Consider the following 25,796-nt stretch of genomic DNA (forward strand, 5'->3'; position numbering starts at 1 on the left):
GGTTTACATATTCTTTCCCAGACTACAACGAAGAATCTTGCATAAGATAGAGAGCCATTCAGCACTAGAAAATGAAAGGAAGGAAAGAAGAAAATTAGGTACACGGTGTGTAAAAACTTATCCGTACAAGGTATTTACATTCAATTAATTATTTTTGTTTAATTAAAAATTAAAGTAAGAAAATATATCGCTAAGTCTTGGTTAAGTAATTAATTTGTGCATAAAAGACACTTCTTGCATTTATTGGTTGGGTATACACACTCAAGCGTAGAAAGATTTTACGTGCATGTTGGATGTTAGAACATGGAAGAGGTGATGGTGGCTTTTTCTATGGCTTGCAGATGTGAATTCAGGATTTGATATTTATGAATGTCTCAATTTAAATTTTATGGTTTCCTTATTTTTTTATTTATTTTTATCTAATAACTAAGGATTGCGTTAGTTACCAATGAAACTTTACAAATCAAGCAGCCAACACAGCATGCTTTGGTCTCAAAGTATCACAGCTGGTCTCGAGCTCTAACATATGTCCTAAGCTCAAAATGTAAAAGTAGACAGTAAGGTTCTACACAGGGGCGGAGCCACGTTAGCTCGAGGGGGTCATCCGAACCCCCTCGGCAAAATATTACATTGTATTTTCAAAGTTAAAATTATTTTATTATGTATTTATGAAAGAATATTTTCCGTGGTCTCCGTTCATTCCTTGAATTGGTTAATATACAAAATTATCCTACTCAGAATAGGAGAGTATAAAATATTACAAAATATTCTAACCTAAATAAGAGATTACAAAATATTTGCATAATCTATCACACCCCCGCAGTCGAAACGGGAGGTTTACGAACGCTGAGACTGTCACGAAAATCTTCAAAAAGGACCTGAGGAAGACCTTTAGTGAAAATATCTGCAATCTGATATCGGGACGGGACATGAAGGATTCGAACTTGTCCTCGCGCAACCTTCTCACGCACAAAATGAATATCCATCTCAATATGTTTGGTGCGTTGATGTTGCACCGGATTACCAGATAGATATATGACACTCACATTGTCACAATATACCAGCGTAGCTTTGCGAACCGGACAATGTAGTTCCATAAAAGATTGCGAATCCAGCAAGACTCAGAGACAACATTAGCCACACCACGATACTCTGCTTCAGCGCTAGACCGAGAAAGAGTTGGTTGTCGCTTTGACGATCAAGAAATCAAGTTGTCACCCAAAAATACACAATACCCCGACGTAGAACGACGAGTGTCCGGACAGCCACCCCAATCTGCATCGGTATAGGAGACAAGGTCGGTGATCGACGATGGGTAGAGATGCAACCCGTGATCAAGAGTGACCTGAACATACCGCACAATCCTCTTAAGAGCATGCATATGATCGTCCCGCGGGTCATGCATATGTAAGCACACCTGTTGGACAGCATTTGAAATATCTGGTCTCGTGAAAGTGAGATACTGAAGAGCACCCGCGAGACTACGATAATGAGTGGGATCTTCATAAGGAGCAACCGAAGTAGCATTGACCTTCGATTTTGTGTCAACCGGAGTGAGAGAGGGCTTGCAAGATGACATACCCGCGCGATCAATGATTTCCTCGGCATACTTACGTTGAGGGAGGAGCATCCCCCCCCCCCCCCCCCCCCTTGTGACGGGTCACAGCAATGCCAAGAAAATAATTCAAAGGACCTAAATTCTTTATAGCAAATTCGGAACCAAGCCTATCCATGATGGAACGACGGAGAGTGTCTGAGGATGCAGTGAGTATAATATCATCAACATAGAGTAATATGTATGCCATTTTAGTCCCCGCATGGTAGATGAACAACGAATTATCAGACCTGCTATTAGAGAAGCCAAGGGAAAACACAAAATCTACAAAACGTCTATACCAAGCACGTGGAGCCTGCTTAAGCCCATAGAGAGACTTACGCAATAGGCAAACATAATCAGGATGTGTGCGATCCCGAAAACCCATAGGCTGATGCATATACACAGTTTCCTTGAGCTCACAGTGAAGAAAAGCATTCTTCACATCCAGTTGATGTATAGGCCAATGCTTTGACAACGAAAGACTAAAAATAATGCGGATAGTTGCCGGTTTCACCACCGGACTGAACGTCTCACCACAGTCAATGCCAACCTGCTGAGTTTTGCCATCACCTACAAGTCGGGATTTATGCCTCTCAAAATCACCATTAGACTTTTCTTTATGAGTAAAAATCCACATATAACGAATAACATTAACATTATGTGGACGGGGGACCAAATCCCACGTCTTATTCCTAACAAGAGCATCAAATTCATCATTCATAGCCATTTTCCAATTCGGGTCACGAAGAGCGGCCAATGGGTTACGAGGTAGAGGAGATTTCGTAACCGTGGTATGTAAGTTAAACAGACGTTTAGGCTTGACAATACCCCGTTGGCTGCGGGTGACCATGGTGGGACGGGGAGTGGGGATAAGCGGCTGGACAGGAGCAAGTGGACGTGGGCTGGCAGTCGGGCTAGTTGGGGCTGGCAGTCGGTCCAGCTGGGGCTGCCTCACCGTGGGACCAGCAGCGATGATGGGAGGCAGCGGAGGAGCAATGGGCTGCTGGGCAGCGGGCGGGGAGGCAGTGGAGGGGGCAGGTGCCGATTTTTGGAGGTGATGAAAAATATAAGGGGAGATCCCTTCATCCAAAAAATCATATATATGGGGTGGAGGAGTAGACAAGTTAGCAAAGGGAAATCGAGTCTCATCGAAAACAACATGATGACTAAAGATGATCTTATGTGATGATAAGTCATAGCATTTGTAGCTTCTATGGTTTGATGGGTACCCCAAAAATACACAAGGTGTAGACCGGGCCTGCAACTTATGAATCGTAGTTGACGGGAAAAAAGGGTAGCTCAAACACCCAAAGACCCGAAGGTGCGAGTACGTCGGTTCCTTATGATATAGAGCATGAAGGGGAGATTTATGGTTCAATAACTTGCTTGATAAAATATTAAGTAGGTAAGTTGCCATTTGCAATGCATGATGCCAAAAGGAAGGCGGGAAAGAAGCGTGGGCAAGAAGAGTGCGCACGACATTATTGATAGACCGAATTTTCCTTTCGGCCTTCCCATTTTGTGAGGACGTATGAGGACAAGAAAGACGGAAAGACAGCCCATTCGACTCACAAAGACGCCAAAAATCATTATTTTCATATTCTTTCCCATTATCACATTGGACATTTTTTATTTCTCGTTCAAAATGCGTTCGGACATGGGCCCGAAATTCTAAAAACTTAGCAAAGACATCAGATTTCCTAGCTAAGGGAAAAGTCCACAAATATTTAGAGAAATCATCCAGAAAAAGAACATAATATCGATGACCCATGGAACTTAAGACAGGAGAAGTCCATAAACCACTATGAATAATATCAAAAGGCATACAAGTGTTCGAATTAGATGGAACAAAAGGCAACTTAATATGTTTTCCAAGCACGCAAGAACGACCAATACTAGAGCAACTAGAATTATTACATTCAATGCTTTTATTTATCCTAAGAGAATTCAAAACTGACGCTCCTGGGTGACCCAAACAATCATGCCAAAGAGAAGAAGACAAAGCAGCAAAGGTTGATGGAGAATTGGCTGTGTTTGTGATGGTGGTGGTGATGGGATATAGATCGCCCCTGCTCTCACATCTCATTAGTGGCATCCCCGTCAGAAAATCCTTCACAGAAAACCCATATGGATCAAAATTAACAGACACAGAGTTATCAGTAGTGAACTTTCTAACAGAGATTAAGTTTTTAATGAGTTTTGGGGAGTGGAGGACATTTTTCAACGATAAAGGAGGGTTTGGGGGAGGCAAATGAGTATGACCACAACCGTGAATTGGAATTGAATGACCATTACCAACAACAATACTGTCACGACCCAACCCCATAGGCTGTGACTAGTGCCCGAGTTGGACACTCATATCACCTGTTAACTATAATCATCTACAGCTAGCATATCAAGATCTTATTTGTATATAAAGGCAAGACGTTATTTTAAAGCTGTCACATATATGCGTGTCATAGCCACCTGTCTCCCGAGGAGTCACAAAATCCAACAACAAACATATATATCTACGCAAGCCGACAAGGCTGCCACTACGAATGGGTACGCCCCAAACACAAGTCATGTCCACACAACGAAACAACAACTATACACAGACCCACACAAATGTCCACAGACCTCTAAGAGTAACGACAGTACCATATGACGGGACAGAGCCCCGCCGTACCTTGAACAAACACATATATATACAACAAAAGGGGTCTATACCACAAGCTAGGCTCCGGAACAAATGAGCACTCCAAAGTAGCTGAATAGATATCCTAGGGTGGCGGATCTCCGAAATGAGCGTCTGTACCTGCGGGCATGAAACGCAGCCCCCCGAAGAAAGGGGGTCAGTACGGAATATGTACTGAGCATGTAAAGCATGAAATATAGTAAAGAGGATCATACTGAGACAAAGAGTGTAGGACCCAGTGTAACAACCAGAAAACCATAAGACTTACCTTTGAACATAAATCATAAGTGTCAACATCATATCCATATCATTATAGAGTTTAATAATCATAGTTAAATAATCATTCTGTATATAACATATATAACGTGTCCCGGCCCTCTAGCGAGGGACTCGGTGAATAATGATCATATGCCATCCTGGCCGCCATCCCCATATCATCATGTCATCATATCATATATATATATATATATATAACGTGTCCCGGCTCTCTAGTGAGGGACTCGGTGAGTAATGCAGTAAATATACACACGAAAACATGTCCTGGCCCGGGACTCAGTGAAGGATGTAACGGTAAGCACGAGCAGAGTAATAAGCAACCACATACATACAAATCATCCTTTGAGACTCAATAGATAAGTAAACTAGTCAGCTCTCAAGTATCAGGATAATGATCATATTAAGTTCTTTCTAAATGTTATTACAAACTATAACAAGGAACGTTTCAGGATTCATATACATGTATCAATTTAACATGATATAGCTTATGAAAGTCAAGTATACCTCTAATTATGCAATTCTTTAAGAGTAGGAATTTCTATACATCATTTATTAGTTAATCATATAATAGACTCGAAACAATAGCTCGACTATCCTAAAAGTTCTAACATCAAGAACGAATAAAAATTATGAGTTATGCTTGGAATTATAGAGTAGAATTTCCCCAAGGCTCATATCATATCTTACTTACTTCTAGGACATGCCAAAAGAAAGAAGGGATAGGATTTACATACCTTAAGCGTTTAGTCGTAATACAACTCGTACACGCTGCCCAATAGTACCTTATCCTATATTAAGATGTCAAGAGCTACGATTAGGCTACGAGGGAATTCAATACGTATTTTAACGTTAATAACCCCTTTCTAAACATTTAGACGACGTTTCGTTCGCATTCAAACCAACTAATACTACAAGCTAATATTGCTAGTCATACATTCAAGTATCAACTCGAGGCTATTTAACATGACTCGAGGGAATCTCGGACAGCCCGTACAATATTCAAAACAACTCACTCCATATACCAAACAACCCGCAATCTTCACACTTGACAAGAATGACAATACATACTTTCTTCCAATTCACAAATCTTATCAGCAATCACATACTAACAACGTCACTTACACGATTGTAAGGAGCTATATTAACGTTCTATTAGTTTATACAACAGCCCACAACAATCAAAATCCCAATTTTTAACCATCAATATCCTTATTCTTATTTTAGAACCCATGATAATAACAATCAATATTCAAAATAAAATTAATCCACCATTTTTTCCAAAACAGTCCACGGTTCCAACATCAACATATGAAACTTCTTTACACATTCAAATCTAAATATAGTTCACGGCTCCAACATCAACATGTGAAATTCCTTTACACATTCAAATCCAAAACAGTCCACGGCTTGGACTGTTTTCCTTCATCACACATAGTATTTCTTTTACACATCAAACTCACATATCTACAATGCACACAAAGCACCACAACGTCCCTAACAACAACAACAACTAAGGCACCAAATAAATCAGTCCACTAATCCTTCTAAACCAGCCCCTACACGGCTTTAACATAACCACATACAAAATTCCATAATTTTCATTCCTTTCATAGACACTACCACATTCAAACCATTCTCAATGCATGTACAAGAAGATTAAGCATTACTTCATATAACCTATAGCACACGGCTCACTTTCAACTTCAACAACAACAATCCAATCCAATACCAACATGCACAACTACATACATTCAATTCACCATAAAACACATGAAAAATGATCAACTCTTACCTTGACACTTAATCCTCAATCGGCTAACACCTCCAATTCAAGTCTTGAATTTTAACACTTGTTCTTGCTAAATGCTCCATGTTATTGTACACCTTCAAAGGAGTTAAATTGCTTGATAAACCTATTTTTCTTGATCACTTGAGCAGCTCCATTCTCGGCCAGCTATGGTCGAGACTCTCCCTCTCTATCTCTAATTTTTTTGGCTTTGAGAAGATGCTAAATGACTTAGTAGTTGAAGTATGAATCAGCACTTGCTATATATATAATGCTCATGGGTTGGACATGTGTCCCACCCAATGTTTAAGCCAATTATAATTGGCCACATCATGGGTGGGGCCCACACGGCCACTTATGGCTAGTTAATGAAGTGATTAAATTTTAATCTCACTTAATAATCTAATCATGGTTAATTAATTCCTAATCTCCAATAATATTATCATACCAAATAAAATTTATAGGCAACTTGTGACGTGAAACAAAATCGGAAGTTAAAGTCTCTATCTCGCCTTAAAATAGTCTTGTCTTTAACTTGTCGCGTTTAGCTTAAAATATCCCAATGTATAAAAATACGGGATATAACATTCTCGCACTAGAAAGAAGCATATATTTTGTATTTGGCTAACAGTCCTAGATCCGGCTTCTCTCCATTACCCATCCTCTTCATTTCCTCAAATCTGTTCATGTCGCCTCGTTGGTTTAAATTAAAAAATTAAATAATTTGATCAAATCTCAAGATTCCTTATTTACTCCCAATAATTATAGTGACCAATTAAATTGCAATTTATTCTTTGCATCTGCATAAAAATAATTCGAGTCATCTATGATAGATTTAATAAGGAGATGAGCACAAAAAGAATTCAATCATCAAAGTGGTAAATTCAAATTAATCATTGCATTAACAAAGTCAAAAAAACATTCATGTGTGAGAAGGTGCAAATATATCCATGAACGCTGTGAAAAGTTGCAAATATACTCTTACAGTGGCTTTTATTTTAATTAAGAAAAATATCCGTCAGCAAAAGGGTATATTTCACACCAACCATGTAATGACAGGGATATATATGCACCACAATTTTAACAAGGGATATATCTGCTCTGAATCGCAAAGTTAGAGAGATATATTTGTATCATTTCCCAAGAAAAAATAAAAGGTACACGCTCATTCAAGTAAGCTAAGTAGATTCATTCTCCAAAATGTGTCCCAAAATTTAATTTACATTACAATTTATACATATTATAGGACTTATTTTACATACATCTAACTTGGACTATTAACATCTGAACCATGCTGAACCCTAAACCCAAATCTTTAAAACAGAAATCAATCAACAGGCCAATTGATCCCTGATTGTAGAAATTTCCTCAAATATTGGCAGTCTTCTTGATTTGGGCCGGGCCCATTCATTAATCAACTGTTCAAACCCATTTACAAAATCATCATCCAAATCAAGGCCCGGTATATTTTTCAAGAAGGGTGGAGGTTGTTTCAAGTCTAATTCCAACAACAATTCCTCAACTCGATTCCTTATTTTTGTATCATCAGAACCTGAATATTTACCTCTCCAAACATCTTCGAGAATATAACGGGCCTCATCATATCGGGCTTCCTTGATCAAGCAATGGGCCAGGTTGCAAGCCTTGTTGCTGTCTGCATAAATCATTTGGGCTTTCTTCAACACCACTTCTGCCGCCATAAAATTTCCTTTTTGCATATAAGCCCAGCCCAAATTACCCTGCAAAAACACAAATTACTACTTACAAGAGTTAATCTAAGGGCTCGTTTGGTTGGAAAAAACTTATCCCGGGAAAACTAATCCCGGGATTAATTTTTCCACCCTCAAGGTGGGATAAAAAAACACTATAATCCTGAGATAACTAATCCCGGGATTAGTTATTCCGAGTTTTTTTTCCAACCAAACGTGGGATAAGGCAGCACTAACTTTTATCCCAGGACTATTTTTGCTTATCCATCATACCAAACGAGCCCTAAATGTATAATTCATATAAAATATATATATATATATATATATATATATATATATATATATATATATATATATATATATATATAGATAAATATAATCAGCGTATAATTTATATATACTGATTTTTATATGCCTGTTAAAAAAAATTAAATAGAAAATCTGACTAGCTCTGTGTGTAAAGATTATTTTTTGTGTGTGTGTAATCAACGTATAATCAATATATACTTTTTCAGAATTTCTAAATTATATATAAATCAAATCAAGTGTAGGGTTTGTCTGCCACTGTTGCTGATACTAGTGGTAGATGTACGTAGATAGATTACATATTCATTCAAATCAAGTGGTTTTGGCTCGGAACATATGTATATGGAAGAAAATCGATTAAATAAGTACAAATAGTAGAGTTCAAATCTAGTGGATCAAATTGTTTGTTGTAGAATTTTGAGCTCTCATTTGACAAAGAATAGATCTTGGGTCTAACTCAACCTCAAAAGTTAGCTCATGAGAAAGGATTACCCAAGACATATAAAAATTCCATGTTCTCATCCTACAAATGATGTGAGACTCAACCCCCTAGGACTGGACATCTAGAGGGTGATCAATATAAGGCGGGGCCTAATATCGAATAATAAAATGGATGTGTCTGCCTTTGATACCATAATAAAAAAAATATGAACCTTCAGCCTAATTCAACTCTAAAGGCTAGCTCATGAGAGTTATTATGAGTCCATGTTCCCATCCCACAAATGATGTGAGACTCAATATCACAATGTATTAAATTCTAAATCTGCCTCTGTCTGATACATAACGTCGACACCAATTAAAATGTCAATGATAAATATGTGCAAATAGGGTTGGAGCTAGTGCTTCGGTTACATATTCGGCTGAACTCATTAGCTTTGGTCCAAATCATATATTTGTTTTAAAAATCTATTGAATTTGCATAAATAATTAATTTAGAACCTAGTAACTTTAAAAGGACTAAAGTTCTAAACCCATAAACTTTAAATCCTAACTCCACAGCTATGCACAAACAATTAAATTAAATAAAGTAGAGGGTGTGATTTTACCAGAACTCTGGCAGTCTCTTGGCCGATAGTAATTTGAATCTTCTTTCCATGAGATCTGGCAATTTTAATAGGCCTACCATTGAACAGCTTCCCTTCGTATACCTGCCTCAGTTTTTGCTTTAATAACACTATTTGTTCGTCTACTTTTCCGCATTTCTACATATTCAGAGAAATTATATGACGTCACTACGTGCATAGTGTTTGGATAGATACAAAAGATTATTAATTACACTTAGGCTGTGTTTAGTATAGCGGAATAAACTATTATTTAAGAAATTGTATGATGGTCGGTGACGGCAATGGCTAGCGGTGTGACCTGTGGCTGCTGATTAGGGATGATGTTCACTAATGATGATGTTATAAGTAGTAGCTAGTGGTGATGGTGGCTGACAGTAATGGTTGATGGTGATAGTTGGCGGTGACAGTCAATAGTTGCGGTGGATAAAATTAATAGTGATAACTAACGATACTGGTGTTGAATAATGATGATGATGGTAGGCAGTATATAGTGAAGGATGTTGATAGTGATTGTTGTTATTGTTGTGGTACTGATGGTTGGAGGTGATAACCGTAAATGGTGGCTAGTGGTGGTTATGGCTGATGAGGATGGTGGTTGTGGGATGTGGTAAGGGTGGGTGATGGTAGCAATAGTAGATAATGGTAGGTGACAGCAGTAATGGTAAGCATGCATATGGAATTAAATTTACTACAGATTTTAGTCACTCATATATCTTCAAACTCATTTAGTGGTAGTACGTAAAAAAAAATGCATTTTATAATTAAGATCTAAATGATTAAAATCGAAACCTTAATTAATTAATTGCAAACAAATAAGGGCTTGGTCTATGTTATTCAGACTCTTAAAAAATATTGCAACATACGTGTCAATTTTTAAAAAAATAATGTATTTTTGAAGAATCCGACACAATTGGGACAACCTCTTTGAAGAATATTCCGAACAGCATAACTATTAGTGTGTATTTATTTTCACACAATCAGATTAAGATGAACTATAGCTTAAATCTGTAATGTAAATACCTTGAAGAGATCGAGGAGGACATTATCAAGGGACTGTTGAGCATGTTTAGAGCAAAGCCATCTAAAAGACTTGATAGCTTCAATGGCTTCTTCACATCTATCCAATTGCTTCATCACAACTGCCATGTCCTTTAGGGCACTGTCTACTCTGTCCCTTGTTTTAATGGCTTCCCAAAACCATATTATTGATCCTTCTGGGTCCTTCATAACTAGCTGAAAATATAATGTTAAATCACTTGTAGTGCATCCATCAGCTTATTTTCAAGAATTTAACTTACATTAATAATGTATTTAATTAAGAACTTTTAAATTATTAGTGTAGTTTAACTTTTTTATTATATATATCACGCTGTACGCTTTATTTTTCAGGTAAGTAATTATATTTATTATGAATTGATTATTCTTTAGGTGAGGATCTTTGGTATGATAGTAGCAACAAAGAGTGTTTAACTTCGCTACACTAATTAAGATATCTCGAGTGAGGAGCCGGATGGGACGGGTTTGATAGTTGGAGTTCTGTTTATAGAAAGGAAAATACAATCAGGAAGCTCACTCTCGGTCTGGCACAAAGCAAAAAATTAAATGTAATACTCATTCTGTTTCAATTTATATGAACCTATTTTTATTTTAATCCACGTCAAAAAAATGATCCCTTGTCATATTTGGAAACAATTTACTTTTATACAATGATTTATAGCCATACTATATATGTGCCTCATTTACAACACAAGTTCAAAAATCTTCTCCTTTGTCTTAAATCCCGTACTCAGCCAAATAGATTCACATAAATTAAAATAGAGGAAATATCTCTTTTTTCAGCTCATCAAGTCATTACAAAAGAGTCAAGCGGAGACAAATTTTCTTATTACTTTGGATCTCTCATTTTCTATTTTTATTGACACTAATACAGTGGAATTTAAAAAAAAAAAAAAAAGGACTTCATCCTTTAAGCTTCTTATTATCTGCGAGAGTTCCATTGCCATTAGCACTTTTTTATTAGTGCTCCTTGAACTAATGACGGTGCAAATCTTTTTATAACTAACGAGTCTCCCAAAAGAACAAAAATTGACCATCCATGATTTGTAAAATTAGAAACATGATGAAAACAGAAGTCACTTAAACAAATTTCTAAACTAAATCCTAGTATATAATATCCTTATTTTTTAGTAAAAGTTCTAAACTAAATCCTAGCAAAAATAGGATGTAACTTATACTCCCTATATATCAGTATAATTTTAATATGTTATAGTATATAATATCTTTATCTTTATCTTTTAGGCAACTAATCTTACTCTATATAAGAAGTTACAAGTAATTATAGTTGATAGTCTGAAACAAATTTATACCATTAAAACCTAAAAGTTGCACTAAAAAAAATAACCAATCTTACTTACTTTATATAAATGGTTACTTATAAAGATGTAAGTATCTTTATTGAATTGATACTTTTGTAAAATTATTTGCACTCCTACTCAAGAAAAAAAAAAGTTATACTTGCAAAAACAACCAACCTGAGCGTGCTTGGCTCGAACATAAGGGCCATCACCTGAAGGAACCTTATGAAACACATGAAATATTTCCATCTCTTGCTTCTTCTTTATGCTTGCAACTTCCATTTCCATATTTTTTCTTTTTCTTTTGGGGGGTTTATAGGTATGTGGAGCAACTAGCTATGTATGGTCTGTTTGTGAAGAGAAATGGAGCTCTATATATAGTGCTATAATAATAGTACAGTAATAATAATATATATAAAAGCTTAACTGATAAGATCCATCAATCTGGTGGGACATTCAGAAGAAAGATACAGAGACAAAGTTGTACAAACAGTATATGTTCCCAACCTGCACCAATAATCCATCACTTGGGGAGTCCAATATTGAACCTGGACGACTATCCGTCTCTGTTAATTAACTCATCTTTAATTTTATGTGTTCACGGTGTAAAAAAATTATATTATGACCTTCATGCTGCATGTAGGGATGAATCCAGAGGTATGATTATGAGTTTATGTGAATTCAGTAACTTTACCTAAACCAATAAGGGGTGTAAACCGAGTGAACGATACCTTTCGCTGGAAAATTACACTCTATACGTAGATATGTAAATATATGTATATATATATATATATGTTACATACTAGTTGTTAAATTCTCTTAATTTTTTTCGTATATTTATTTTTTAATATTTTGTCACCCTTCAATAAAAATTCTAGCTCTGTTACTGACTCAAACCCTGTATATATAACTTTTAATTTAGAGCATACTAAATTGCATTAATATTGTAAAAATTCTGTCAGTGAATATAAAGTGTACATCCTTTTTAACTTACACATTAAAAGCGGTAGGGCTAATGCTGTGTAACACGTATCATTGCATTATTGTTAGGCTCGTGAAAATTATTACTCATCCTCCTTTTGTCTCATTTGTCCTAAAAAAGAACAATATATTTTATATTTAGAAGTAATTTAATTTTTATTTTTATTTACTTGTAATGAGATAATTTATAACTATATGAATATTATGATTTGTAATATAACATTTGAAAAGTCTTTCTTTTTTAAATCTCGTGCATAATCAAATTCTATCACATGACAAGAAATGTACTGTTTTGTTTTTTTGTCTAATCATGTTTTAAGATGGTTTTCGGTCTAGTTTCTTTTTAGTAAAAATCGTGTTGTTTCAAACTTCATCCGGTTAGAATTTTCTTATGAATTTGACTTTTATACATTTAAAATTAAACTATCGAGTCATTTTAAAGGTAATTTAAAAAAAAAATGAGATTTCTCTAATTAAGTGGTAATTTTCGTGCGTATAACAGTGAAGGCAGGAGACGATAAGTGGCGAAACTTACTTCCTGCTCATTCTTTTACAAGGCAGGGGATACTAAATGCATATAATATAAATAAATATTTGACCAAACTATTTAAAAATGCAAATAAAGGCAAGTGGAACAATAAACTTTCATCTCCTATATTATATGAGTTGAGTGTACTGATTTTTCTTGCTGTTGTTCGTCTTTTTTCAAAAAAATCGTATGCATCATTCTACTAATTGAGTTGCTGTGTTCACATTTATTTTTCTTTATAAAAAACTGTAATTTGATAAAATATTTTACAATTTGAAGTTCTACTCAATAAATATTGATATAAACTCATCTAAATAGTTTAATGTGAAGTTCTACTCAATAAATATTGATATAAACTCATCTAAATATTTTAATGTGTTATAAAGGTTTGTTTATAACTAGACATGGGTCGGAATGGTTTTCGAAAAAGAACTAATCGCTTCACTGACAATCATGATGTGAAATCTTTTATAAGTTCTAAGAAAACATTTGGTAAAAAAAATTTATCCACACAACATGTAGAAGAATTTGTTTATCCAGGTAATTATATAAATTTTTGTGCAATATTAATATTAAATCTTTTTTAGTTAGACAAACTTGTGTTTTTATTTAATCATATCTAGCTAACTCATGTATAATTTTTTAGGAAGCATGGATATGTATAGTAGAATCGACCAGAAAAGAAGCAAACGAACGTGTGGAAAAAGTTAAAGGGTATGCTAAGGTACAAGTTGATGAATGAAGAAAGAAATGGATAACTAGATAGCAGATTTAGATAAATGAGGAGAAGAAAAATGAGGAGAAGAAAAATTTCAAATGATGTTTGCAACTCGAGATCTACGATCATCGAAGCTTTTGGAGGAGTGCTTAAAACATCAAAATCGACGAGGACATAAACAATTATTTTTCTCTTGTAAAGCATATTCATGTTTGAATAAAACAATATTTCAATATTTTGAAGCCTTTTTTAAGTTTTTTATTTTTTTATTTTATTTTTTTATTTTTTTTATCTATCAATTTCATGGTAAAAATAAATTCTCAATTACATTATATGAATTATTGTGGCTAATAATATTTGCGGAAAAGAAATTAATTAGTAGCTATAATTTTTTTTGACTTCGTAGCTAAACAGATATATAATTGTCACGTAATAAGGACATGGCTATAGATTTTCACTTTTCGTAGCAAATGAAGAAACTCTTTTGCTATGATTCTATGTATTTCATGGCTAAAGATATGGATTCTTAGCTACAATACGAGAATGTTTTGTGGCAAATACTTTAATTCCTAGCTATGAATTTTTGTATTCGTAACTAAATATGAGTACTATTGCCACGAGACTAAGCTATAGAAATAGCTATAAAATTTGAGTTTGCGTGGCAAATAAATTAAGCTATTTGCTACTATACAATACAAAATCTAGTGGCTACAATATAAAGATAGCTACAAATATTGTTCGTCGTTGCAAAAGAATAAAATCACTTGCCATAAGTGCCTTTCATGGCAAAAACTTTTTCCATCATAGCTACAATACAAAAAAAAAAAAAAAATCATAGCTATAAGTATTAGTCCTTAGCCACGGCCTATGTAAAGTCTGTAGCTAACTTTTAGCTACGCTACATTTTGCTACGAATGCTACGGAAACTTTTTTTATAGCTAAAGTGTTTAACCACAGAAATTTTCATATTTAGCTACGAAGTATTCTGTAGCTTTATATGCATTATGTTGTAGTGTCATTCGCGAGAAAAGAAAAAGAAAATTTGTATTCCCTACTCGATTCATCATATTGTCAATGCTCAAGACTTACTAAAAAATTGGTACATACAAAAACCTTTACTCCTCTGTTTATTTTTACCTGTCCACTATGAACTTTGCATATCTTTTAAGAAATGATAAATGAAGTGCATAATTGACCATGATACCCATATCAATTGGTGTATAGTCTTAATGAATTTGAAAAATGATTTGAAACGAGTAATTAATATTAAGGAAAAATAATTTTTTTTGTCTTGATATGCGAAAATGAACAAGTAAAAGTGAAAATTTATTTTTGATATAGTGAATGAGTATGTAAAAGTGAACGGGGGGAGTATACACCAATGTGTGTGATATAGTAAAGCTTTTCACATGTTATACAAGTCCCAATAAAGTACTTTTAAGAAAAAAACAAGGAAGAAAACAAACAAACCAAAAAAAAAGAAAAGACAGTAGAGAGAAAAGGGGGAGGAAAAAACCAGGGCAAATGCTAGCTAACTGTGGTGACAATAACAAGAAATAATGTGATTAACAAAATTGAACTCCTTTGAAGAAAACAACTAGTTGCATTAATGATCACTAAATATAAACATTCAGTGATTACCTTTACAAAATCTTCATCAACATATATAACTCGAGGAAGAAGTCTTGGCTAACTCTATGCCAATAACAGCAGTAAAATAGGGGACAAGGTGTCGTTTTGCGAATTGACTTGATAACGAACACGCTTACATTAAACCGGTTTGAGACTGAAAGCCAAACTATTTCTTTTCGAGCTTCTTTCTTCTAATCTTCTTCTATTTCCATGTATGTAGCTTGTCTGACACGAACCAAATATAGTTCCAACGGGTTTAACTGAATTCAATATTTTGACACAAAAGGTACATAAGTAGATATGTGAAAAATTACTAAAATTACAATAGATACTAACTTCTAACTCATAATTGCAAAAGTACAATAAATTCAATGGTGAGAGCATAAATATTAAACTCATCAAATTTAAATCTTAAATTCTCCCCTGACTCGCTGGCTTACATAAATGGATATGCCAGATATAGTTATTTGCTTGAAGAAAGGGCTATCTGGCCCGATCAACTACGTATATTTAAAAAAAAAAAAAAAAAACCAAAAAAAAAAGGATCATGAACTTACCGATTTGATATAGGATTTGGTCCTCTTGGAACTTCATGATCACCAACTTCAAATTCTCTATGAGTAAATGATGAGTCCTGAGGATTATTTCTCGGGATCTTTCTTGAGTGAAATTTCATTGTTACATTAGAAGGAGGAGGAAGATATGTATGAACAAGGATGAGGAAAATGAAGAAAAGGGTACATAAGAAAAGGAAAGATTGAGATTTAAATGTGGAGATTTTTGAGTTTTTGATCAAATTTGCCATGTAATAATCTGAGAAAAAAATCCCTCCCCACCAAGAGCCCACTAGAGATACAAAACACCTAATCAATGTGGTTTGTAAAGGAAGCAGATAGGAAGGAAGGAAAGAAAAAAGATTTTTAAGTTATGTATGTTGAGAGCATCATAAATTTTTACATTAGGGATGTGGCTGCAATAAAGGAATATATTTTTACGAGAAATAGTTGTTTTCTTACTATATTCTGGTGTTCGGTAAGGAAATAGAAATACTGATCCGAGAGAATTTATATATAATTTAAGTATACACTATGAGATGGAGGTGGGTGGATGTTTTGAGGGTGGTGGGGGTGGTGGTGGGTGCGAGGGTAAGGGTGGGCAGCAATTAGCATGGAATGTCACTTATAGAACTAGTTTTTCCTAGGGATCGGAAGTCATTTCTTGATTTTTAAGGAGATTATTTTCCCCTAGAATTTAAAAAAAAAATACTTTGACCAACAATAAACATGTGAAAATTGAAAAAAAATATTTTCCTCCAAACCGAACACACCGATAAGTACAATTTAACCTGTTATAATATATTACTCCTGCATGTCATGCATATGCATGCTTGATATGAAAAATTAACTATTATAATAGGAAAATTTAACCTAAGGGGTCATTTGGTACGCAGACTGAATTATCCCGAGATTATAATCGTAGGACTAATTTATCCCATCTGAGAGGTGAGATAAAATAATTTCAAGATCAATGGGATAAGGTGGGACATCCCACCATTAAGTTTGGACTTCATTTTATACTCTGTTTGGTTGAAAGTATAAATTAATCCCAAGATAAATTTATACCTTCTACCAAACATGGTACAAAATTAATCTCAAAATTAGTGAGGAGATATCTTACCTTATACCGTGCACCAAACGACCCCTAGTGCACAAACAAAAACTCAGGAGTGAGTGAAAAAAAAATAAGGAAAAAGGATGGATCATAAATTTCAGAGTTGGAGAAATTAAAGTTGATGGGACTTGGAAAAAAGGCAAAAGCTTAGGAAATTCGATAAAGATTTTTGTTGAAAGAAAGAACCTACTTAACATGGAAGTATATGAGAAAATAAAGGTGTCAAACTAGGCCAATATATTCAACTTTGGTGTCTCGCTTTTTTAATTAAAGAGCATTTATACCTTTATTAATCGAAGCGATTATCTAAATCAAGCTGCCACCAAGTGAAAAGACTGAAGTCATCTGTTCTTAATTACTTTATATCATAATTTGACTCTTTTTCCAAAATCCCTACTAACGATTTACACATTAAAATGTGAATTTTTCAGTTTTTTCACATGGTTACCAAAGAAATAGTGGATATCCAATTGATTAGTACCAAGGTTTGAATTCCAATTGGACTCGTTTTTTTTCAATTTTCATTGAAAACTAGTCAACGATTTCATTTACCACTTAAGTCATCAAAAACAACAACATATCCAGCGTAATTTCACATGTGGGGTTTTATTTAGTGAGGATGTATGCAGCCTTACATCTATCTTTGTGGAGTTAGAGAGACCGTTTCCGATAGACCCTCGGCTCAAATAAAACATATCAAAAACAAGTATGAAAAGGAAATACAGTAGTGAAGAAGTCTGTTACAAATAAAAGAGAACAAAACAGTGTTAGATAGTTTGTAATATAAGAGGTCTTAAATTGAATAGACACTTTTCATGAAAGGACATGACTATTCTAAAAAGTCATCTCTCAAATTCACTCTTGAAGTAGCATAAAGAAAAATCTGCATATATAATCTGGGCTTTATTGTATTCTGAAGAGATTTACTTGTATTTTTGCTAATATGTATACAGGCGATATCTCTTTAAGGAAAGTCAGATATATCACGTCAAAGCTTTTTCTTCTTCAATTCCGTCTTCATATTTCTATATCAAGTAGCAACAAGCCAACAAAAAATAATATGGTAACTGAGCAAAGTAGACAACGGGTAATAATAAAATTGAAAAATAAGATAGTAGGAGAGTAATAATAACAGTACTGATAAGGAAAACTAAACAACGCTCGACTACCTACTAACATTTTACCCTAATCCTCGGCCTCCCTATCCTCCTATCTAGGTCAATTCCTCGGTAAGCTGCGGGTGTGCAATGTCCTGTCTAATCACCTCTCCCCAATACTTCTTCGTCTACCTCTACCTCTCTTCAAACCTATCGATCAACGTCAACATCTCATACCTCCTCACTGGGGCATATGTACTCCTCCTCCTCACATGCTAGAACTATCTCAGCCTCGTCTCCCTCATCTTGTCCACCACATAGTTACTCCCAATGGCGAAGCCACTCATGGCCAAGGGTGGTCACCTGCACATCCTTGATTGGAAAATGATACTAGTATATGGATTAGATATTATAGTTAACTGAATATAAATTAAATTTTGAACATCCTTAAAATAATTGAGATAGATAGGTTAGAGGTAAAGGGTGTTCAATTTTATCTAAAAGTCACGGTTTAAAGCTTGTGTCAAACGCTGATCATCTTCTTTCTTTAAAAGAAAACATACGTACAAACAATGTCTGAAGCTACTTGGTTGGTTTGTACTTGCACTTATTTTCTTTCATGTTCCGACTAAACTTATTTGTATTTGAGTTATGATTTGCATTTGGTTTATTCCTATGTTGATTTGGAGTTACGTTAGACTCATTTGTTGAAGCTCCTTTAGTCTTTCTTCTTTCCTTCTATTTCTAGAAAAGAAGAAGACGTATTGTTAAAAACAAGACAACGAGATTTAATAGCAAGTTAGCTACCACTTATTTTGTTCTCTTTTCTTTTTTAATTGCTTATGTGAACATTTTAATTATCCAACTTTGTTCTCTTTCTTCTTCTTTTTTAAAAAAGAAAAGAAAAAAAAATTAATTAGTCGTTATCTCTCGCTTTGTAACATTCTCGGAATGCCCCTTGTTGTTCTCAACTTGTGGGATTACGTACACTGGGTATGTTGTTTGTTGTTGTTGTCATTTGGTACTATAATCACCGTAAGAGTTTTCTAGCATTGAAATTTATCAAGAATAACTTGCGAAATCAAATGGATCACAAGTTTTTAAGCGGGTGTGCAGTGATGATGTTAAAAAAATTTCGTTGCACTCATTTATCGAAAAAAAAAATTATATACTTATCAACATTTGAACAATCTTACCAAAATAGCTGGCTCCGCTACTAGTTACTCCCACATTTATCACTTACGGCATTTCTTAAAATTGTGATCAGGAATAAAAAAGATTAAAATTTAAGCATGAACTCATTACTCTGGCATCCAACATGATTCTATACCTTTACTTCCTTCGTCACCCTTATATGCTCTTCTCTTAATTACGATTGCACATTTATATACTCATCAATATATTACAGGTAGTTTATCTTCTTCTAAATAAATAAAATATCCAAAGTTTTCATTTTTCGCAGTCACTTGAAACAGCTAGGCCGCTGTAATTTATATGCGTACCATTTTTTTTATCTCGCTCTTTAACCAGTACTTATTTTAAATTTTCAGTGAAAACAACCGTTTCGAGTAATAAAATAATTTTTAAAATAGCTAATATATGTTCAATTTTCCCATTAGTTTGACGTTCAAGCTTGTTATCCGTTTTAACCAATGAAAAAGAGATAGAAGAGTACACAAATTAAACTTTGTCATTCAAACTTGTTATCCAGCTAATAATGTTTAAAAGAAGACAAAGACATGACTCAGATAGACAAAACATTTTGTCTTGATAATACCTTTTCTGTGAATTCTCGACATGCGTTTCGTTCTATATTGTTAAGGCTCATTTGTTTGTATTTCAGATCTTAGGTCATTTAGTGCATTTTTTTACATTAAAATCTAAGCATTTATTTGATCTGAATGGGTCTTAATGATTAAGATCTTGAATAAAATTTTAATATTATTAAAAGTTATTTCATATGGATAATTTTTACCACCAGCTCCATTCCCAACCCCCACACCCCCACCACTACCCACCCCACAACCTATGCACCACCAGTCCACCACCCACTCCTCAACCGTACCCTCCCTCCCCACTCACCACCACCACCCCCAACCCCATAAACCCTGGACCTACCACCCACCAGACCCACCGCGCCGCCACCACCCCTACAACCCCCTCCACCACCACTACAAACATCTCCACCATTACTGGCAAACATAAATATTTCATTTTGTTATCAAATAATATTTTTATTTTTATTAAATTTTATTTATTTACTAATATTTTAATTTGTTACTTTATTATTTGAATTGTATATTTATTATGTTTACATAAATACATTATGCACATTTAGATATTGAAAAATAAACAGTCTTAATCATTCAGTGTTCAGATGTAAGAATGACATCTTAATCGTTCAGATTTGCATTCAAATCCAGGCTTTCTTAATCTTAATAAAAACAAATGAGGCCTTAGTGAAATTGCAAAATTTACTTACACTAATAGTATAAAATATAAAAAGGACAGTCTGGTGCACTAAATTCACGCTATGCACGGGGTTTGAGGAAAGGCTGGACCACAAGTGTCTATAATAGGTGCGGATTTAGTGTATTGTATGGGGGTTTCGGGGAACCCCAATATATTTTCAGGATCCTGTATTTTATTGAAAAATCCAATAAATATATACTAAGAAATATGACTTGGGAACCCGTTAACAAAATATATTGTTGGTCCAGTTACAAAAAAAGTAACCCCTAAAAACTTTGCTCCTTTTGGTCAAGGGTTCGAATCCCGCTAGTCACTACTCACCATGTAGGTCGAAACTCATAAACTTTAAATCCTGAATCCATCTTTGGACTCTATAACAGTATAAAATATATTTACGTTATTTGTATTGTTTAACTTATTATGTCTGTTTTAAGTTGAATTCATAACTTGTGCATAAATACGTACCTTTTAAATGACCTAATAATAAATAAAAGATTAAAGTCTTATATCTATTACTCCTCAAAGAAACTAAATACTGATTAACGTGATCACTCATGAGAGCTAATTTACTGATTAAGACATGATATTATGTTAATGTTCCCAAAAGCAAATTTACTAGAACTGGTTATGTTTCCATATTGGGGTTTACATATTCTTTCTTAGGCCTCATTTGTTTGCACTTAATGGAGGTCTGAATCTTAATCATTCAGATTCAGCCCATTAAGTGCATTTGTTTTTAAGATCTGCGAATTGCCCTTCTTTTGGGGTGGTCTTTAAATTTTGCCCCTCATATTTGAAATCTTTAAGTTTTGCCCTTCGGTTAAACCCCATGGGTTCCAGGTTCGAACCCCCACACAGTCAAAATTTTAAAAAAAAATCGCAAGGCAGAGTTTAAATTCGCTATGCCCCCACCGGCATACACTTCAGAAGGAATTACCAAAGTTATGTCGGACCCGGCATACTTATGCCAGTCAAATGTTTTTAAAAAAATCGCAAGGCAGAGTTTAAATTCGCTATGCCCCCACCGGCATACACTTCTGAAGGAATTACCAAAGTTATGTTAGCCCCGGCATACTTATGCCTTATGGGCAGACTTGGCATAAGTATGCCGGGTCCGGCATAACTTTGGTAATTCCTTCACAAGTTTATGCCGGATCCGGCATAAAAGTTTGCCCATTAAAAGTATGCCCTCAACGGCATAAACTTGTTAAGGAATTACCAAACTTATGCCGGTCCCGGCATACTTATGCCTTATGGGTAGACTTAGCATAAGTATGCCGAGTCCGGCATAACTTTGGTAATTCCTTCACAAGTTTATGCCTGGTCCGGCATAAAAGTTTGCCCATTAAAAGTATGCCCCTACCGGATAAGGGTACCTAGGAAGAATTTCATTGTCCCCCTTCCAATATTATTACAGAACTAAAAGGCTTCATGGTAAAAATTTTGTGCGTGGCCTCTTCCACTCATCGTCATGCAAATGCTGTCAACAATTATCATAGTGTTAATACTCATGAAAACCTAGGCTTAGATATAATAGAACAAAATCACGACAACTACACTTTTCTAACACTACCCCATAATATATTAACAAGAGCAGTTATAATATATCCAATACAGGAAATGTAGCAAAGAAAGTCTTTAGGCCACATTGACACAAAACCACTTAAATTTTAATAGAGCATTTTGATGTCACTAAAAATCTGTAAAAAGTTGACATAAGATCTCAAAGTTATGCCGGACCCGGCATAAACTTATGAAGGAATTACCAAAGTTATGTCGGACCCGGCATACTTATGCCAAGTCTGCCCATAAGGCATGAGTATGCCGGGTCCGACATAACTTTGGTAATTCCTTCATAAGTTTATGCCGGGTCCGGCATCCACGCGACCCAAACCTTGCCTTGCAGTTTTCTTTTTTAATTTATGTTTGAGCGGGGGTTCGAACTCAGAACCTCATGATTTCTGCGTGAACGCTCAGTGTTGCAATGCGAAGGGAAAAAATTAAAGACCAGCAATACGAGGGGCATAATTTAAAGACCACAAATATGAGGGGAAAAATTTAAAGACCACCCCAAAAGAAGGGCAATCCGCGCAAAAAAATGATTCAGATTCAGCCCATTAAATTCATTTGTTTTGTTTCCTTATGAAGCCTCTTAATAAGCCTGAATAGGTCTGAATGAATCAGATGTATAACAGAGTCTTAACACCATTCAGACTCACTTAAATAATACTCTTATTTCATAAAATCTTCCACGACTTCTCTTCTCATGCCTCTAGCTATCCTTTCTCAACCAGATACCAATTTTTAACCTCTTGAACTGGTAAGTTTTCATAATTTAGTCTAGCATTTTTTATATTCATAAAATCTTGGGTGTATTGATGTTTACCAAGAACTCTTGAAAGCGCAAAAATTAACTAGTTAACTGTAATAGCAAAATTATTTTCTTGAAGTTTTTTGGAGTCTCTTAAAAACTTTGTTTGAAATCTCATGTATATCTACCTAGTTCATGATCTAATCTGTACCAGAAAAATTAAACATGAGTGAATCCATCTACTCAATAAAATCCCTACTTCCACTTTTCAATTTTTGAAAGATCGCAGTGACTCTATAAGACAATAACAACGAATTAAAAAAAAAAAAAAAAAAAAAAACTTGAATACTACATAACCCTCTAATCAAATTTGGACTTAATACATAATACACGCTTCAAGAAACAATAAAGAACGTTCAGAAATTGTGTCAAGCAAAAAGTTTACCCCTTTTATCTTATTTTAATAAAGCTTCTTACTAGAAAACATCTCGTGGGATTCAGCCATAATAGCTCTCTATCACTTTCAGTTGATAGAGAAAGGTTTGCCATTTTAATAATAAGCACAGATTCTTAAAACATTTAGTGTTACCTTGTTACACTAATTTATTATATTGATATATGGAGTAACTTTTATTTGCATTTTAGATAGTTCAAATTATTTATCAAATATAAATATTCAAAAAAATAATATTTCATTGATATATTGGTTAATTTCGTATGCACATTCAGATATTGAAAACAAACACTCTTAATCGTACAGTATTCAGATCTAGAGACAACATCTTAATATTCAGATGTGCATTCAGATTCAGACATCTAGATTTTAATGCATATCTTAATATTCAAATTCAGACATCTTAATCTTAATGGAAACAAATGAGGCCTTAGTGTACAACAAAGAATCTCGCATAAGATAGATAGCCCATTCAACACTAGAAAAAGAAAATGAAGAAATAGGGAAAAAAAAAAGTAAGTGCATGGTCAGTAAAATTTATTAGCACGGGGTACTTATATTCCACCAATCATTTCAATTTAACTAAAAAATGAGGTGCGAATACATATCTTTTAATCATGATTAAGCAATACATTTGTGTATAAAAGACACATGTCTTGTATTTATCGGTTGGGTGCAAAAACCATACGCCAATAAGTTTTCACTGTGCATGGTGGATGTTGCAACTTGGAATAGATGATGGGGGCTTTTTCTATGGCTTATAAAGTGGATTTAGGATTAGAAATTTATGAAATTCTTGATTTGAATTTTAGGAATTCTGAAATTTATTACGTGTACATGTTCAGAAGATTTCTTAACAAACATACAAAATTTAAACCAAAACTTATTGGGTTATATTGAATCCGTACTTCCTATGCTAGCTCTGCCCCTGATGACTTGGTCAATTGCTCACAAAATCTTTATTTCATCGAAACTAACCCCAACTATAGAAAACTAGTTTAAGAGCCCGTTTGGATTGACTTATAAGTTGCTTATAAGTTGTTTTCAGCTTTTTTGAGTGTTTGGCTGGCCAGCTTAAGGTCCTTTTGTGCTTAAAATAAGCTTAAAAAAATAATTGGGCCCATTTGACTTAGCTTATCTAAAGCAACTTATAAGCCAAAAAAAATAAGTTAGACTACCCCAACTTATTTTTTTTAACTTATAAGCTGCAAACAGCTTATAGGCATAAGCCCATCCAAACAGGCTCTAAGTTATATACGTTTCCCGTTCAACTCAAGCTGAGTAAACACATTTCAAATTGCGCCGCAAGCTCTAATTTTACATTACGATTTATACATATCACATTTTGTACATCTACTTTTAAATAATTACATCTAAACCATAAATCCCAACTCCTGAAAACAGAAACCCATCAACAGGCCAATTGATCTCTGAATGTAGAAATTTCCTCAAATATTGGTAGCCTTCTTGATTTGGGCCGGACCCATTCACTAATCAACTGTTCAAGCACGGCTCCTAAGAAAAAAATAGGGGTTCCCAATGCTTCTTCATGCTCAACGAGATGCGCCAACCTCGGGATGCTTTACTCCTAACCCTACAAGGTTCCGAGACGGAGCTTAACCTGAGTCTCGGTTAAGAACGGCGATGATATACGTTTCACACGGCGCACGATTCCATGGATATTTACAAAAGTAAAATTTACTTGGCATACCTTATATTATTACCTATTTATGGAACATAACTAAACTTTACAATAATTATATTTAGTAGCTAAAATATAACATATTTACTTTCTATAGCTACCACTTTTTTACCACTCATCTGATAACTTCCCACACCCCTAAATTTAAGCAAAAAAAAATGTCCCTCTCTCCTATCCCCCTAAATACACGCCATTATGCCCAATATCCCTTAATTTCCTCCAATTTCAAATCAGTTTTACAATAGTTCAACTTCCTTGTTTATCTCTAATTAACTACTCATTAATTTCACTCATAATTCAAATCTAATTCCCAAAAAAGGTAAGATTCTATACTGATTTTTACGTTTCACCGTGTATTTAACTTATATTTTCGTTTTTTTTTTTCGTTTGAATCAGCAATGCAACTCTAAATAATTTATTATCCCTGTTTGTTCTTGGTTGTTTTTTGTTAGATTCAAGT

The 25,796-nt window shown here is 34.5% G+C and overlaps 1 protein-coding gene, 1 long non-coding RNA gene and 1 pseudogene across 3 annotated transcripts; all 3 read right to left on the bottom strand.

The window, feature by feature from the left end:
* Positions 1-7,414: 7,414 nt before the first annotated feature.
* On the bottom strand, positions 7,415-12,173 carry LOC132605690 (protein SULFUR DEFICIENCY-INDUCED 1-like). Of its 2 annotated transcripts, none has more exons than XM_060318875.1 (4): positions 11,947-12,173; positions 10,436-10,648; positions 9,398-9,499; positions 7,415-8,075 (listed from the first exon to the last, which is right to left on the bottom strand). In XM_060318875.1, exons 1-4 carry the CDS (start codon positions 12,055-12,057, stop codon positions 7,668-7,670), a joined length of 834 nt encoding a protein of 277 aa, XP_060174858.1. In that variant the 5' UTR covers positions 12,058-12,173; the 3' UTR covers positions 7,415-7,667. The 2 variants fall into 2 exon arrangements, with proteins under 2 accessions (XP_060174858.1, XP_060174857.1); XM_060318874.1 differs by having other exon boundaries at positions 9,398-9,553; positions 11,947-12,151.
* A 3,365-nt stretch (positions 12,174-15,538) lies between these two features.
* LOC132605691 (uncharacterized) lies at positions 15,539-17,480 on the bottom strand. The gene is made up of 2 exons (XR_009569412.1): positions 16,187-17,480; positions 15,539-15,889 (listed from the first exon to the last, which is right to left on the bottom strand). It is a non-coding gene; the product is annotated as an uncharacterized LOC132605691 (long non-coding RNA).
* A 7,565-nt stretch (positions 17,481-25,045) lies between these two features.
* LOC132604940 (protein SULFUR DEFICIENCY-INDUCED 1-like) overlaps positions 25,046-25,796 on the bottom strand; it is an 83,715-nt pseudogene continuing 82,964 nt past the window's right edge.

The sequence above is a fragment of the Lycium barbarum genome, chromosome 8 (genome assembly GCF_019175385.1).
Source record: "Lycium barbarum isolate Lr01 chromosome 8, ASM1917538v2, whole genome shotgun sequence".
NCBI lineage: Eukaryota > Viridiplantae > Streptophyta > Magnoliopsida > Solanales > Solanaceae > Lycium > Lycium barbarum.